The 15,415-nt window shown below is 38.2% G+C and overlaps 1 protein-coding gene across 1 annotated transcript; it reads right to left on the bottom strand.

Moving 5' to 3' along the window:
* Positions 1–4,430: 4,430 nt before the first annotated feature.
* Positions 4,431–15,133, bottom strand: LOC124292986. Its single transcript, XM_046731879.1, has 3 exons — positions 14,785–15,133; positions 13,819–14,751; positions 4,431–4,559 (listed from the first exon to the last, which is right to left on the bottom strand). The coding sequence occupies exons 1-3, from the start codon at positions 15,040–15,042 to the stop codon at positions 4,431–4,433; spliced, it is 1,320 nt and encodes a 439-aa protein (XP_046587835.1). The 5' UTR covers positions 15,043–15,133.
* Positions 15,134–15,415: the final 282 nt, after the last annotated feature.

The following is a 15,415-nucleotide window of genomic DNA, read 5'->3' as shown; positions in this document are numbered from 1 at the left end:
TACTTTTCATATTCCGCTACATAGAACTTGCATTTACCGCAACTCCTTCCATCTCACTGCTGTTTACCTATGGCATTCTCTTCCTCCTGACATTACTTCCTCGTCCTCATGTGCAGTTTTCAAGGCTAAGGTGTAGTGTTGCCCAAATGCAAGAACAAGACGAGACTTAGCCAGTCTTGGTCTTGGTCTTGCGCCAATACACCTGGTCTTGGTCTTGGTCTTGGTCTTGCGCTCCCAGTCTTGGTCTTGGTCTTGGTCTTGCAGCAAGAGTCTTGCAAGTCTTGCAATTACCTATTAGTCTATTACTATTTATTAAAGTTTACTTTAAATCTTAAAAAAACGTATTAGAATTGGAACATTGTGAGCTTGAATTAACATAGCCATAGTAAAGATCAAGCAGATTAACAAATAACTGAAGATTTAATAAGAAATTCGAAAAATTAACTGACCTATATGTCGTTTTCCATGGAAGTAACTGTTTCTTAATAAACATTTATGATTTATAAGCTTACATTTGCTAAAACATGTAAAAAAACAAATTAATTACAATAACTTGACTGTATTTTAAAGAACAATACTTATCTGTCTAAAAAGAGATTGAACCCTCAACTTATAAGAAATTTAATAAAAGAGTTTTACGATTTATCATTTATTTGAACAAAAAATAAAATACAACACTAATCAACAGCTTTATCATTAGGTTATGATACTTTATATCAATTTTTTTGACCAACAATTAATACAAAGTAACCATCTGGCTGACTCATCATTTAACCTATTTCTATGTTTTCTAATTACTAATGATGCTTTAGAAAATAACCTCTCAGCAGGTACTGAAGTTGCAGGTATTGAGAGAAAATCACGGGCCATTTTCGATAAAATCGGATACTCTGTCTCATGCGTCCTCCACCAATCTAAAATGTCTTCCGAGCTGGCAGTTCTTGGTTTTCTCAGGTACTCCTCCAACTCGTCTATCACTAAGCCTTGAAGACAAGATCCAGATGACGTCGAGGGACATTCATAGAGTTTATCAAAGTCTATTACGTCTTCATCTTCATCACATACTTTATTTTCTTTTTCTGGTAATTCCAGAGATTTGTTCAGTGAGTGTAGATTTTTATATTCTTCATAAAGTTCATTGAACTTGCGCAGACTTTCTGTTTTAAGTTGCTTCCCCCACATTGTCAGGTCAAAAGTCTGAGCCTTATGCCTTGGGTCTAAAATTAAAGAAGTACAATAAATCCAGTTGCTCTTTTTGTAATGTTTAAGCATTTTGTCTCGAGCTGCTTGGAAAGCTAGAATGAGCCTTTCATCCACTTCAGATCGATTAGGTTTCTCATCTAACTGTTTTACCATAGATTCAATTTTATCTAGCAAAAGATTGAATGATACAATGACTAGCGGTAATGTAACATATTTGTCTCCACCAAGTTTTGTACTTAAAAGTTTAAAGTTTATTAGAAATTTATGTAATTTTTCGAGTACCTGCCATTCATTAGCTGTGATTTGAAAATCATTTAATTCGGTGACAGAACTGCACAATATGTCAATGCCCGCTCTCACTTTTAAACCAAATCCAATCATATCATGTGTGGAATTCCATCTCGTTGGACAGTCAAGAATGGCATTTAGATTTGATGGCACGCCAGCTGCTTCACAAGCAGACTGAAACTTCTTCTTCACTATCTCACTTCTTTTTATTTTACTGGAAACACTGCGTAACTTTGTTACAGATGTACGCGAGTCAGCAATATTTGGTGCAGATTCTTCATCTTCCTCATCCTCAGTTTCGTCTGCATAGTCTTCGTACTGCTGATCTTGCGCGTTAGTGTCAGACTCACAGTGTAATGCTAAGGTCTTTAATAAATCTTGTACACCAAGGTTTAAAATGTGAGCAAAGCACCGGAAATGTTGATTGTCTGAATCAAAGTGTGGCGGCAGCTGTTTGCCCAGTTCATACATAAATTTGGTATTTGCAGTTGCGTTGTCGACCGTGATACCTTGTATTTTATCAATTATGCCATATTCCAATAAACATTCATGGAAAATCGTTGCAATATCTTCCCCAGTATGTCGACCGCGTGATGGTATAAAATCAAGAACTACAGATTGATACTTCCATTCGTTGTCTATATAATGAATAGTAACCCCGTAGTAACTCCTACCAGCAATTGACGTCCACCCATCAATGGTAAAAGACATTTTAGATGATAATTGTTGAAGTCGTTCCTTGAGATTCAATTGGAGCTCTTCAAATCGCTCTTTGACTTTCCTTCTAAGTGTAGACCTTTTAGGAAACACCATATTAGGGCAAATACGTCGAAAATATACTTGTGTAGCTTCGTCATCGAAAAATGAGAAGGGAAGATATTTTTTCACCACCCAATCAACTGTAGCTGTCGTGATGTTGTCACTGCTGTTTTCCGACTGAAACAAAACAATAAATCTTGTGTTATTATTTAAAACATACAAGGTTTGAGCATATAAGAGGAGGAGGTATGTTGTTGTTAAATCGAGAAAATCGTTAAATTGATATTTGTTATATTAAGGTTGCACTGTACTGTAATTTACCAAAATAAAGTACTTAGTTGTTACTGGCCGATTAAATGAAAATATGGGTGTTTATAAAAAATATTTAAGACGATAATTACATACTTAATATGTCGCACCCCTAGATGAAAACACCACTAACTCAAAAATACTTACGTAAGTTAATGGCGTTTTTGAAAGTATCGCATGAATAGCTATGCAGAGTTAAAAAAATATTCTTACCTGTCCACTTCTTCCAGCGGTTACTAAAAAGCTTGTGATATCTCCACTTAATTTTGGTTTAACAGGAAGAAATATTTCTGATTCCTTTTTGTGGAAAGATATTAGATGTTTCCTTAAGCCTGAAGTGTTTCTGTTTTTCATTTTTATTTCAATCTTTTTATGTTGGCACAATTTACAGAAGGCAGTTTGGGATGCATGAATTATTTCGAAAAACTCTTCAAATTTGCTTTTGGGTCTTTTAGATCTGTGACTCAAACTCTCGTTACTCGGACTCGAATAATTTGAATCTTCGTCACTCATATTAAATTGTACACGTGATACGTTTTTAGAAAACAACAAGAATTAGTAAAAACAATTATTAAGTTAGACTCGAAGCACAGCTCAATTGGAAATGACTGGAATTAAAATAATTCCTTTATTTATAGTACGTTTCCTTGCTTTCTACCGCGCCGCCTCGCCACGTCCCGGCTCTATGAAAAGGATGCCGCCGCAAATCAAATAATGCCGCGTGCGGCGTACAAACACACACTAAATATTACCTACTTGTACAGACGCGACGCGTGAATAAAATATATATAAAGAATTAGTGAAAATCACTATTCTTTACATATAAGTGAATGTTTTGGCGTACATCTATACTAATATTATAAAGCTGAAGAGTTCGTTTGTATGTTTGATGACAGAAGTTTTAAAATAAATAAATAAGTCCTGAACGTCACTATACCTCCAAAGTTACTATTCCTCGTGGACGAAGTCGCGGGCACAGCTAGTAAATACTTACTCTCATCATCTCTCTCAGAGATATTCGGGCTGGTAAGTAATACAAAACTCTTATCGCAGGCTTTTTATTTTATTAGTAGGTAAGTACCTACGCTTTTTATATTATTTTATTAGTTTTGTAGAATTTTTTTACACGTTTCAAGTATATTTAAAAGTGGCTACAATATTTATTAAACGGGTGCGGGGTGATATTTGAACACTTTTTTGCTATTTTTTCTTGTAAAAACTTAAGAAATATAATGACTAAATGTACAATAATAGTACCTAAGTAATTAGTTTAAAACCATATAAGTAATCAATATTATAATATATACTTACTAGAATGAATTAATTTGACATCTACTACCTATCCTTACCATTTTATCCCAATCATAATACTACTTGCGTGATCAGTATAATGTATTCATTTTCATTCTAAGCACTCTGAAACTTATTTATTCTTTGGAACACCTGTAGGTACTCTTAAAATTCGAAATTATTTTGCACTAGTATACCTACGCCTACGCCCTATGGCGGCAATCAAATAGTGTCAAATGTTATGATTTCGGCGTGGCGGCAACGATTGTTTTAGATTTCAAAAGAAGCCGCCGGCGCGTGTATCGTAACCATGTACTTCCGAAAAGCGGCAAATTTCTTTGAGAAGTAAGTACAAAACCTTTGAAGCCGCATTATCAAAGTGCCGATGGTTAAAACATAACTATGCATGCACTCAGTTTGATTTTAATAGATAGGTCCAGTTTTTCATACCTATTCTTTGATACAGTTTTTTGCGTCTCATAGAATTTCTAAGCGTACCTACCTATACACCGAACTGTTACACCTAACTACTCAGTGAAATAGCGCTAAGTCCTAGCTGCAAGACGCAAGAGTCTTGCAGGCTATGTCTTGTTCTTGCTCAAGTCTTGCACGGTCAGTCTTGGTCTTGGTCTTGCTAAAAATACGCGGTCTTGTTCTTGGTCTTGGTCTTGCAAAAACGCAAGAACAAGACCAAGACTGCAAGACCAAGACTGAATTTGGGCAACACTACTAAGGTGTATGAGTACTTTTTATCTAATGAGGTTTCTGCCCTAGCTAGCTCGATTAATTAAGCTATCTTTATACTACCTAAGTTATAGTATTGCGTAGTGCTAGTTTATTTTGTTTTATTTTGTTTTATTTTATTTCGCTTATTTGATTGTGTTTTTCATTTAATCTACTCACTTTACTTCATTTTAACTAAAATTTATTATTTTATATTTTATATTATATTTTATTTTATTTTATTTTATTTTATTGTATATTATATTTTATTTTATTTTATTTAATTTTATTTTACTTTTATACTTGTGTATATTATTAATATTTTATACGTAGTTTTTCTCTTGCCCCAAAGTATTCTAGGGCATAATAAAATATCTCTCTCTCTCTCTCTCTCTCTCTCTCTCTCTCTCTCTCTCTCTCTCTCTCTCTCTCTCTCTCTCTCTCTCTCTCTCTCCCTCCCTCCCTCCCTCCCTCCCTCCCTCCCTCCCTCCCTCCCTCCCTCCCTCCCTCCCTCCCTCCCTCTCTCTCGGATTGGTGAGTACCTGTCTAGTCCACTTTCTGTTACCCTCCTGTTCTGGCCATTTTCTGCTGTTTCCTGCCCGTTTTCGGGCTCTGCTTCCAGGTTTTTTTTCTCCCCCGTCGCTCTCGAAAAAATTTGAGCTAAAAATCGTCGTTGCTCTCTCTTTTGAGCTACGGGACGAGGCAATAAACTGAAGACTGGTATTCCATAACCTATAATTCTTGACTGGAACGACTTGGCAGTTGACGGACGATTTTGCTGTTTACAACTCCTACGCTACCTTTTCTCTTCCCATTGGACGACCGCTAGTGAATTTCTCTGAAATATTACACTGAAGCTGGAATTAATCTTTAAGTACCTGTTTACGTGAATGCTTGGTTCCTGTGTGCTTCAGCGTGTGCGTGTCTACTGTGAGTGCGATTTATGCGGTGTATTAGTATCTACACGACCTTCTACCACGTCTCTGTGACATTTTTCTCAGCTGGTATTTTTGTTACTCTCATTAGACCAAATCGGTTGCATGTCTGATACTTGCTTTAAGTGCAAACGGCTTGTAGCCGGTGAAAAACTCAGGTGTGTAGACTGCTCAAAAAGTTTCCATCCAGGGTGTTACAGATACTATACGAGTAGTAGAAACTCTAGTCCTTGTTGCTATAAAAATCTTGGTAACACGCCATCGAGTAGTTCTCAAAATATCAGAGAGCAGTTGACTTGTATTGTTGATAAACCTGTCATGTCTCAATCGGGCAAAACTCTAGACTCGATAGCAGCCCTTCTAAATAAAAATGTTGAAACACTTAATGCTTTCATTAACTGTCAGAATACATTTAATTCTAATATGGCATCTAAACTTAATACCATTGAAAATATTGTCAAAACAGTGAGTGATCAAGGTGAAAGAATAGCACAATTAGAGGCCAGCAACGTGTTACTAACTAGGGAAATTGATTCTTTACGAGATTCATTAGCCAATACACCTGTCAACTCCTCAGCCCAGATCACCATTGCTGGTATACCATTTACAGTTACTGATAATCCGTTAGAAGTTGTTACTAAGGTTCTGACTGTACTCGGTGTCCCTGAACTTGCTTCCGACATACTCGACATTCGCTTAATTACCCGCAGATCTCCGTCGAGCCAAAATCCTGAGCAGGACAACACCAGAGAGGCATCAAAATCATTTATCGTTTTCTTTAAATCCTCTCAGATTAGCAGCCATATTATAAGGAAAAAGCGTTCGCACGGCACATTAGCGGTTAGAGATGTTTTTGCGTGTGATAAACTCGGTAATATTTTTGTCAATGAGTTTCTTCACCCTAACACGTATAATTTGTTGCGCAAAACTAAGAAGATCGCGTCTGACAAAAATTGCAAATATGTATGGTCTAGGGAGGGTCAAATCTACGCACGAAAGCAAGACGGATCTCAGCTTATTCGTATTACCTCGGAGGCTGATCTTGACAAGTTAGGTTGATTAAATCATGTACAGAACTCTCGAAAAGCAGTGACATTGCACGATAGTTCTATGTACTTTAAAATCTGTCAATTTAATGCAAACTTGTTATTGGTATAGATACATCAAATCATATCTTAGCGAACATTTTTATTATTTTATTTCAATATCTGAAGCATGGCTCAAGCGTGAAATTTTTAATGATCTTGTCAAGATTCCGAACTATTTTATTATTCGTCATGATAGAATAGGAAAGGGATGTAGAGGTGTTGCGTGTTATATTCATGAGTCACTGAAAGCCAATCTATCATTAAATTACCTGAAGTAATAGTATTGCGTAGTGCTAGTTTATTTTGTTTTATTTCATCTTGCTTATTTGATTGTGTTTTTCATTTAATCTACTCACTTTACTTTAATCTATCTAAATTTTATCATTTTATATATTTCTATTACATTTTATTTTATTTTATTTTATCTTATTTTATTTTATTTTATTGTATATTATATCATATTTTATTTTATTTTATTTTATTTTGCTTTTATACTTATAGGTATATTTTTATAATACTTTTCCTACACTGTAGTTTTTCTCTTGCCCCAAAGTTTTCTAGGGCATAATAAAACATCAATCAATCAATCTCTCTCTCTCTCTCTCTCTCTCTCTCTCTCTCTCTCTCTCTCTCTCTCTCTCTCTCTCTCTCTCTCTCTCTCTCTCTCTCTCTCTCTCTCTCTCTCTCTCTCTCTCTCTCTCTCTCTCTCGCTCTCTCTCTCTCTTAGCGGTATGTCACTTCGACCTCTGTAAACCCGTTCAATTCACCCGAGAAGGAGGGATCAGTTTTTTATTTTCTATGGCCCATCAGATGCCTGATTCAAGAATTTATCAGTAGCCGTAATTTCTGACTCGCGAGTGCATTTTGCAGTCTGTTATCAAGTTTTTCCCCTTTCCTGTTTCAATCCCGCGATAAACGGTTTCGACAGTGCCGTGCGCCGATTTACTGCGCAGACGTCTTTATTGTGTGATGATCAGTATGACACATGCGAAAGGTTTGAATGTACATAACTCTGAGTAACCGTATTGTATACATAGACTTATAATAAACAATCCTGTTGCTGGCGCCCGTCGCAGCTAGGTCGTGCCCAGCTCGACGTTTAAACCGTGAAACCAGTATTATGAGTGTTAGTTATCGAAATTTTCGCGCTTCAGATTACGCGGACTTATTTTCGTATGTCGGTGTGTACGTGTGTCGATCTCTTGTAGCATTTGTAAATTAATAACATCATTATTTCAAACGGTTCGATGTTTGAGGCCTGATAACTCCGAAACGACTTACCTTACGCAAATCTTTATTCAGATCTTTTTTGTAGAGCGTAAAATTTCCTACATGAATTTGTTTTGTTTATATCTTCACATTGATTCGTTTTCGAGCAATAAAATTCTAAATTTAAAAAAAAAATTTTCCCATGTTATTTAAATGGGAAATAGTAAATTGAGAATCGCCACCTCTAAATATCAATATTAAGAGCTCATATTTTACCGAGGTCATTTTTGAGGGACACTCGGAAGATTTTTCAATGTTCTCCGAAAAACAAAAAATAGTCGGTTTTTTTGAAACACTCTAATGTAAATATCTCTTGTTCATATTGTAACGATTTAGGCGTTACGTTAATAAAATATGGATCCGCGAGTTTACTTATTATCAAATCAAAGGCGTGAACAAAAATATCGTGATAAATGCTTTTAATGCAATATACGTGTTTCTTGTTTAAAGTCTGAAACAAGACTGTTTTTACAATAATATCGGTTGGCGCAGCAACCTTATTCTTTTTAAAGACATAAGACGTTTATAAACGTCTTTTATCTATGCTGACTACTAGATCATTAAAGAGGGGGCAAAACGGGTGATTTCACCCTTTGTAACACTACTCCCCCCCGAGGAAAAGAGTCGTCCCGACTCGGGAAAGATAAAATAATTATAAAAGTATTCTAGTAGTCAGTGCTCAAAGGTGAGTTGGAGCTGTGGCTCTAAAAATTTAAGAACTCCCTTTTTTACTATCTGGCATTTGCCCTCAGTCTCAAGGTAAACCACAGAAAACCTTGAGCAGATAGTTGAGCGTTAAATAATCTCAAAAATTTATGTGCCATGTTTTATAAAGGTTAGTGTTATTAAGTGTTATGTGGCTTCATGAATTCAAAGTTATCCGCAACGGCCCAGATTGATGTCGGGAAGAAATTCGATTTTCTTCATGAAGGATCCCTCCGAAACAGGTTCGGATGAAAACATCGAAACGGGAACCGACAATTCCAGGGCCAAATAAGACGAAAACAGACTTCTCTTCATATGAAATAAGGAAATCGTGGGGTGACTTCTTTAGGAATAGTTCACCCTAGAGTTTTGGAAGGACAAATGTGAGTGATGGTATAACAATTCAAATTCACTAAGTGAATTTGGGAGAATTCTTGAATAAAATAAAATAAATTGAATATGTATTCAAAAGAAAAGAAACGATCTTATCTGAATTATCTCTGCGTCCTTCTTCAAAATAAAACCACCAGTCATCCTCAGGAATCAGGGAAAAATTGGATGGGAAAAGGCTGTGTCAAATATCCTGAAAAAGTACTCACAAAAACTGACACTTAAGGTTAATAAAATGTGAAAATCAAGCAATCGCTCATCGACCTCGAAAAATAATCGTGGTTCTTTTCACATTAATAAACCAAAGCCTATCCGACACAAAACTCGATTCTGAAGAAGAAATTTCTAGAAGGAAACAAAACCCTTAATAAAGCAAGTACAAAAATCTTTAAAAACTTGATCGGCTGTAGCTTCTGCATTGATAACTAAAACAGGAGCCGATAAAGAAGAAAAGGTTTGTTTTACTAGCCAATCTTCATGAACCTCATGAATAGTTCTGAGTAACTCTAAAGAAATACTCGATTCTTCCTCACGAGAACGGGAACTAACTCGAGCAAAAGAAGTTTCTGGGGAAACTCGCAAATAAACAATCAAATCTACTCTGAGCTCAGACGAGCGAATGAGAAGATCAAAATTTTTTGTCAATAAATGTGATTCGAAGTCGCGAAAATTACCTAACCTTCGACGAGCTTCTACAAAACAATTGCTACTGAATATCGATCTTTCCATCACCTTTACAGGCAATGAAGTCGTCTGCAGATGTCTATCTAACATAACCATTTGAGCGAAATGCTGAAAATAATAGCAATAACGATCTGGGTTTTGATACATCAAATCTAGAAGATTAATTCCAGCTACATCTCGATATTCCTCAAGAGGTTCTAAAAGTGTACAGACCTGGCGATCTGCTAAAAACCTTTTGGTGAAAGTTGTTTTTCCGCATCCGATATTTCCTTCAATAATAATCGTAAGCGGTCGAGTTTTACTCAAATGAATTCCGAAAGGTAAATTCTTCTCCCAATCGATGACCGACTGTAAACAAGGCCAAATCGATCACAGTCGTCAAGGGTGTTCGTTTGAAGATCTGACCTCGAAGGATGTTCCTGGTCTTGGAGAGACTGTTCCAGGTTGATCCTCTTCAAAAGGAGCAAGACGGTCCAAGTGAACCACTTTCTGACGCGAATGAGGAGATCTTCGGATTCTATAAACAACATCATTTATCTGGTTAACCACTGAGTAAGGGCCTTCCCAATTTCTTTGTAGCTTTGGACATCGTCCTTTCTGTCTTCGAGGTTGAAAGAGCCAAACAGAATCTCCAGGATTAAATTTTAAATCTCTGGCTCGAATATCATAACGAGTTTTCAATTTATCTGAAGCCATAGAAATTCTATTCCTAGCAAAGTGATGAATTTCTTCTAAACGTTGTTGTAATAAAAAGGCATAATCTGTTTGATGCTGTCCTTGCACAGGAACAGGGCCTTTCTCTAAATCTGACGGAAGTCGAAGATTTCTTCCAGTAAGCATGAGGGCTGGCGTCTGTTTCGTCGTCTCATGAATCGCAGATCTGTAAGATAAAAGGAAGAAAGGGATCCAGGAGTCCCAGTCTCTCTGATTCTGTTCTACGAAGGACGACAAATATTGTAGCAAAGTCCGATTCAGACGCTCTATCATGCCGTCAGACTGCGGATGCAAAGGAGTTGTACGAGTTTTTCTAACCCCTAAAATCTGAGTAACCTCTTTCATTAAGGTCGACTCAAAATTTCGGCCTTGATCAGTATGAAGTTCTAGAGGAACTCCGTGTCTACAAATAAATTCTTTAACGAATGCCTGTGCTACAGTAGAGGCTTCTTGATCAGCGAGAGGAACCACTTCAGGCCATTCAGTAAAATAATCAGCAATAACCAAAGCATATTTATTTCCAGAATGGGTTATCGGGAGAGGTCCAAGAATATCCATTGCTATCCTTTCAAATGGAGCTCCCACGTTATAAATCTGAAGAGAGCTTTGTCCCTTCGCTCGAGGTCCTTTCTTTGCCGTGCAGACTCGACATCTTCGACACCAATCTTCAACGTCCATCCGGCAACGAGGCCAAAAGTAGAAGTTGCGAATTCTGCCCAGAGTTTTATTTGAAGCGAAATGTCCACCTGCAGGAGAATCATGATAAAGAGCAAGAATCTCCGGAACTCGTGTCCTGGGAACCAAAAGTTGCCACCTGATTTCTTTCAAGTCTGCAGATTCCCATTTTCGGTATAAAATTCCATCAATTAAAAGGATAGAGTCCCATTGAGCCCAATAAATTTTCAAATCTGGCTCGGCTAAAGATATATCCTGCCAGTCTGGGCGAGTTTCTGCTTCTTTCCAAGACTTCACTTGATTCAAAGTGTCGTCCTCTTGTTGCGATTTTCTCCATTCCTCCTGGTTATTTTCGAAAGAAATCTTCCGTATTATAAGAGAGGGGTCACGATTTTTCTCTAATCGTGCACACTGTTTACACTCTGGCATTTCCTCGCAGGGTCTTCGAGAGAGAGCATCGGCGTTTTCATGATGAATTCCTGCTCGATGACGAATATCAAAATCGTACTGACCGAGCCTTTCTAACCATCTAGCTACCTGACCTTCGGGAGATTTAAACGAAAGTAGCCACCTGAGAGAAGCATGATCTGTACGTATCAAAAATCTCCTGCCGTACAAATAATGGTGAAAATGTACTACGGTCTTAACAACAGCTAAAAGCTCTCTACGAGTGACACAATAATTCCTCTCGGTTTTACTCAAAACTCTGCTGAAATAGCTTATCACTCTCTCTTGACCTCCCTGAATTTGTGACAGAACCCCGCCTATTCCTGAAAGAGATGCATCCGTATCTAAAATAAAAGGAATTTCGCCCTCTGGATAAGCTAAAATCGGCGAAGAAATAAGATTTTCCTTTAATTTCTTGAAAGCCTCTTCGCATTCCGGGGTCCAGTCAAAAGGAATCTTGATTCCGGTCAAATGATGGAGAGGTTTAGCTATACTAGCGAAACCTTTTACAAATCTTCTGTAATACGTACAAAGGCCTAAAAAGCTTTGAACTTGTTCTTTATTCTTAGGTGTCGACCAAGAAGAAACCTTCTCTATTTTAGATGGGTCGGTCTTCACACCTTGTGCTGAAACGATATGTCCGAGGAAGCCTACTTCTTTCTGGAACAGATGACATTTTTTCGGACTCATTTTCAGACCTGCTTGCTTCAGTCTAGCGAAAACTTGTCTGAGATTTTGAACTTCTTCTTCAAAGTTCTTGCCAAAAACGATTATATCGTCTAAATAAACGAGGCATATTTTGCCCGTGAGCCCATGGAGAACAGCCTCCATCATTCGTTCAAAGGTAGCCGGGGCATTACTCAAACCAAACGGCATAACCTTGAACTGCCATAATCCTCCTAAACCCGTAACAAAAGCTGTTTTTTCTTTATCTAGAGGATCCATTTCGACCTGCCAGTATCCGCTCTGAAGATCTATGGTGCTGAACCAAGTTGCACCAGCTATCAGGTCGAGTGTCTCGTCGATTCTGGGTAGAGGGTAAGAATCTTTCTTCGTTATATCGTTCAGCTTCCTGTAATCGATACAAAATCGTTTGGATCCGTCCTTTTTGTTAACAAGGACGATTGGTGAAGCCCAGGGACTAGACGATGGCTCAATCACATCGTTCGCTAACATGTCTTCCACAAGCTTCTTCACCTCTTCTCGGGCGTTGAGAGCGAGTCTTCGAGGAGCTTGTTTAATTGGTGAACTCTCTCCGACGTCGATCTTGTGCTTGACAGAAGTACATCGGCCCTTATCACCACTATCTTTGGCAAAAGAATCTTTAAATTCTAGCAAAAGAGATTTAAACGATTCTTCCTGAGCTGAATTTAACGAAATCGAAGATTTCTCAACAAGGCTCCGTAAATGAAGAGGAAAATGTTGTTGCAAATCATCTTCCGACAGTTCTATTTCTCGAATTCTAGGAGGAGTCCAATAAATTCCATTTCTATTCGTACAGAGAATTATTTCGCGATTGTTTGAAACTAGTGAATTTCTCCTAGTCGAGATAACACAGTTATGAGCTGTAAGAAAGTCTATTCCCAAAATACCTTCATCCTCTATATCTGCTATAAAAACCTTATGTGGAGAGTCGATACACCCAAAAAGGTTAATTTGGACAGTAGCCTGTCTCAAAACCGGGGTCGTCTCTCCAGTGGCTGTTCGCAGAGAAAAAGAGGGAACAATCCGGTCATCGGATTTAAAGAGATCCGATCGAACTACGGTTACTTCTGCGCCCGTGTCTATTACCCACAGACAATCGACGCCATTAACAGTACCACGCGCGTAAAGACCAGACTGTCGCAGACTTCTAATTAAAAACTGTTCTCTAAGAGGGCTTTCACTATTAACAATCTGCGATGATTTTCGCCCTGACAAATCATCTGAAACTAGTTTTTTGAGTGAGTTCCTGTTGAAGAACTCGATTGAGGATCTGCTTCCCCTTTTTCTATATTTTTCTTACGCCAATTATAAGAATTTGGATTCGAGCCTTGCATCGGCTTTCCACTAATTTTTTTAATTAAAAAACAATGATTGGCGTCGTGGCCTGTTTTTTTACAAAATATACAAGTCAAGCTAGTTTGACTTGTCACAACCACGTTTTTATTTATACGCTCGTTTCGACGGTTTTGAAAAGAACCTCGATTTCTTGATTTAAAATTGTTACCGTTATTTCTATTTTTATAATTTTGAGGTTTTGGCTCCTCCGAGTATTCAAAACTCTGTCTTCCTGAGGTGTTTTCAGACACCTCAATCCGACGAAGTTTGCTTAACCCAAAATATTGCTTTCTCATTGCCTCCACCTCGAGGGCTTTGGCGGTTGCCTCCCGCAAAGAAGTGAGGCCCGATGTTCCAACGGCCATTTTAATTTCTGGATCATTGATCGCATTCAAAAAAGCTTGCGTTGCTAATAAGTTTCGAGACGGTTCGTGGTCTGGCAAAGCTATACGAGAAAGCCGTTCAATGTCCTGACTAAGAGACGCAAGGTCTTCGTCTCGTCCTTGTCTTCTCGTCTGTAATTGTGCTGTGTACAGTTTTGTTAAGTGGTCATTTCCGTACCTCAACTTTAATGCAGAACTAAGTTTTTCATAATCAGAGATTTCTTCCTCAGACAACGCCGTTAAAACGTTCAAAGCCGGCGTTCGAAGACAGGAGGCAAGACTGTGGGCCCTCATGGCGGAGTCCCACTGATTATGTTTAGCAATTGTATTAAACTGGCGTTCGTAATCTGCCCATGGAACTTTTCCGTCAAAAATTGGCGGTTTTAAAGGATAAAGAGGCTTCTCATTAATCTGAGAAGCAACCTCAGGAAATCCTGAATTATTTAATTGATTAAAATGAGAATATTGAGGTCGAACTTGAGGCATAGGCTCGGAAAAGCCAACCTCATTATTAACCGTTACTCTACCAATTGGGGATTCAACTACTCCCCTAGTAAAAGGCACAGACCTTAAGTCTCGTACATCCTGGAACTGTCCTGGATGTCGGACCTGTCGAACAGCGGGAACGGGAACAGGAGAAGGAACAGGAGAGGGAAGCGGCGTAATGACTCCGGAACCTCGTGGAGTGACAGCCGGTTCTCCTGAGCCATTCACCTGATGAACAGCCTGAAGAGCTGCCACAGTCGTCCGGAACAGTTCGTGTAGACTAGTTTCGGATCGTTCTTGTGCCTCTCGATCAAGCCTGCGCTGTTCCAGCTGTTGTTCCTGTTCTCTTCTTCGCTGTTCCAACTGTTGTTCTTGTTCTCTTTTTCGCTGTTCCAACTGTTGTTCTTGTTCTCTTTTTCGCTGCTCTTGTTGATCAAGAAGCAGCTGAAGAAGTTGCTGTTGTTGGCGCTCAGCAGCCTCTTGCTGTTGAGACATGATCTTCAGCAGATCAATTTGAGAGATTGTCGAAGGAATTGGAAGAGGGTCCACTGAAGGCGATGGAATTGTTTCAGGGACCCGCGGATTCTCCATAACAAAAGGTTCTTCTCCGCTACTTTCTCTTCTTCGTGAGCGCGTCAAACGACTGCTACTCATAATTAAAGTTCGCGCACTGAGTTGATTCAATTAATAAGAACTCAAGATCCCGCTTCTGACACCAATTGTAACGATTTAGGCGTTACGTTAATAAAATATGGATCCGCGAGTTTACTTATTATCAAATCAAAGGCGTGAACAAAAATATCGTGATAAATGCTTTTAATGCAATATACGTGTTTCTTGTTTAAAGTCTGAAACAAGACTGTTTTTACAATAATATCGGTTGGCGCAGCAACCTTATTCTTTTTAAAGACATAAGACGTTTATAAACGTCTTTTATCTATGCTGACTACTAGATCATTAAAGAGGGGGCAAAACGGGTGATTTCACCCTTTGTAACAATATTTTTAATGTGTCACCGACGAGATTG

The sequence above is a fragment of the Neodiprion lecontei genome, chromosome 2 (genome assembly GCF_021901455.1).
Source record: "Neodiprion lecontei isolate iyNeoLeco1 chromosome 2, iyNeoLeco1.1, whole genome shotgun sequence".
Classification (NCBI taxonomy): domain Eukaryota; kingdom Metazoa; phylum Arthropoda; class Insecta; order Hymenoptera; family Diprionidae; genus Neodiprion; species Neodiprion lecontei.
Note: the sequence above shows the minus strand (reverse complement) of the source record. Positions and strands in the feature narration are given on the sequence as shown.

Coding starts and splice junctions, on each gene's coding strand:
- LOC124292986 (XM_046731879.1), bottom strand. CDS start 15,042: ATGAGTAGCAGTCGTTTGACGCGCTCACGAAGAAGAGAAAGTAGCGGA. Junction 14,752..14,784: donor AAAGAGAACAAGAACAACAG/TTGGAACAGCGA, acceptor CAAGAACAACAG/TTGGAACAGCGAAGAAGAGA. Junction 4,560..13,818: donor CCAAAGCCCTCGAGGTGGAG/GCAATGAGAAAG, acceptor GCCCAAATTCAG/TCTTGGTCTTGCAGTCTTGG.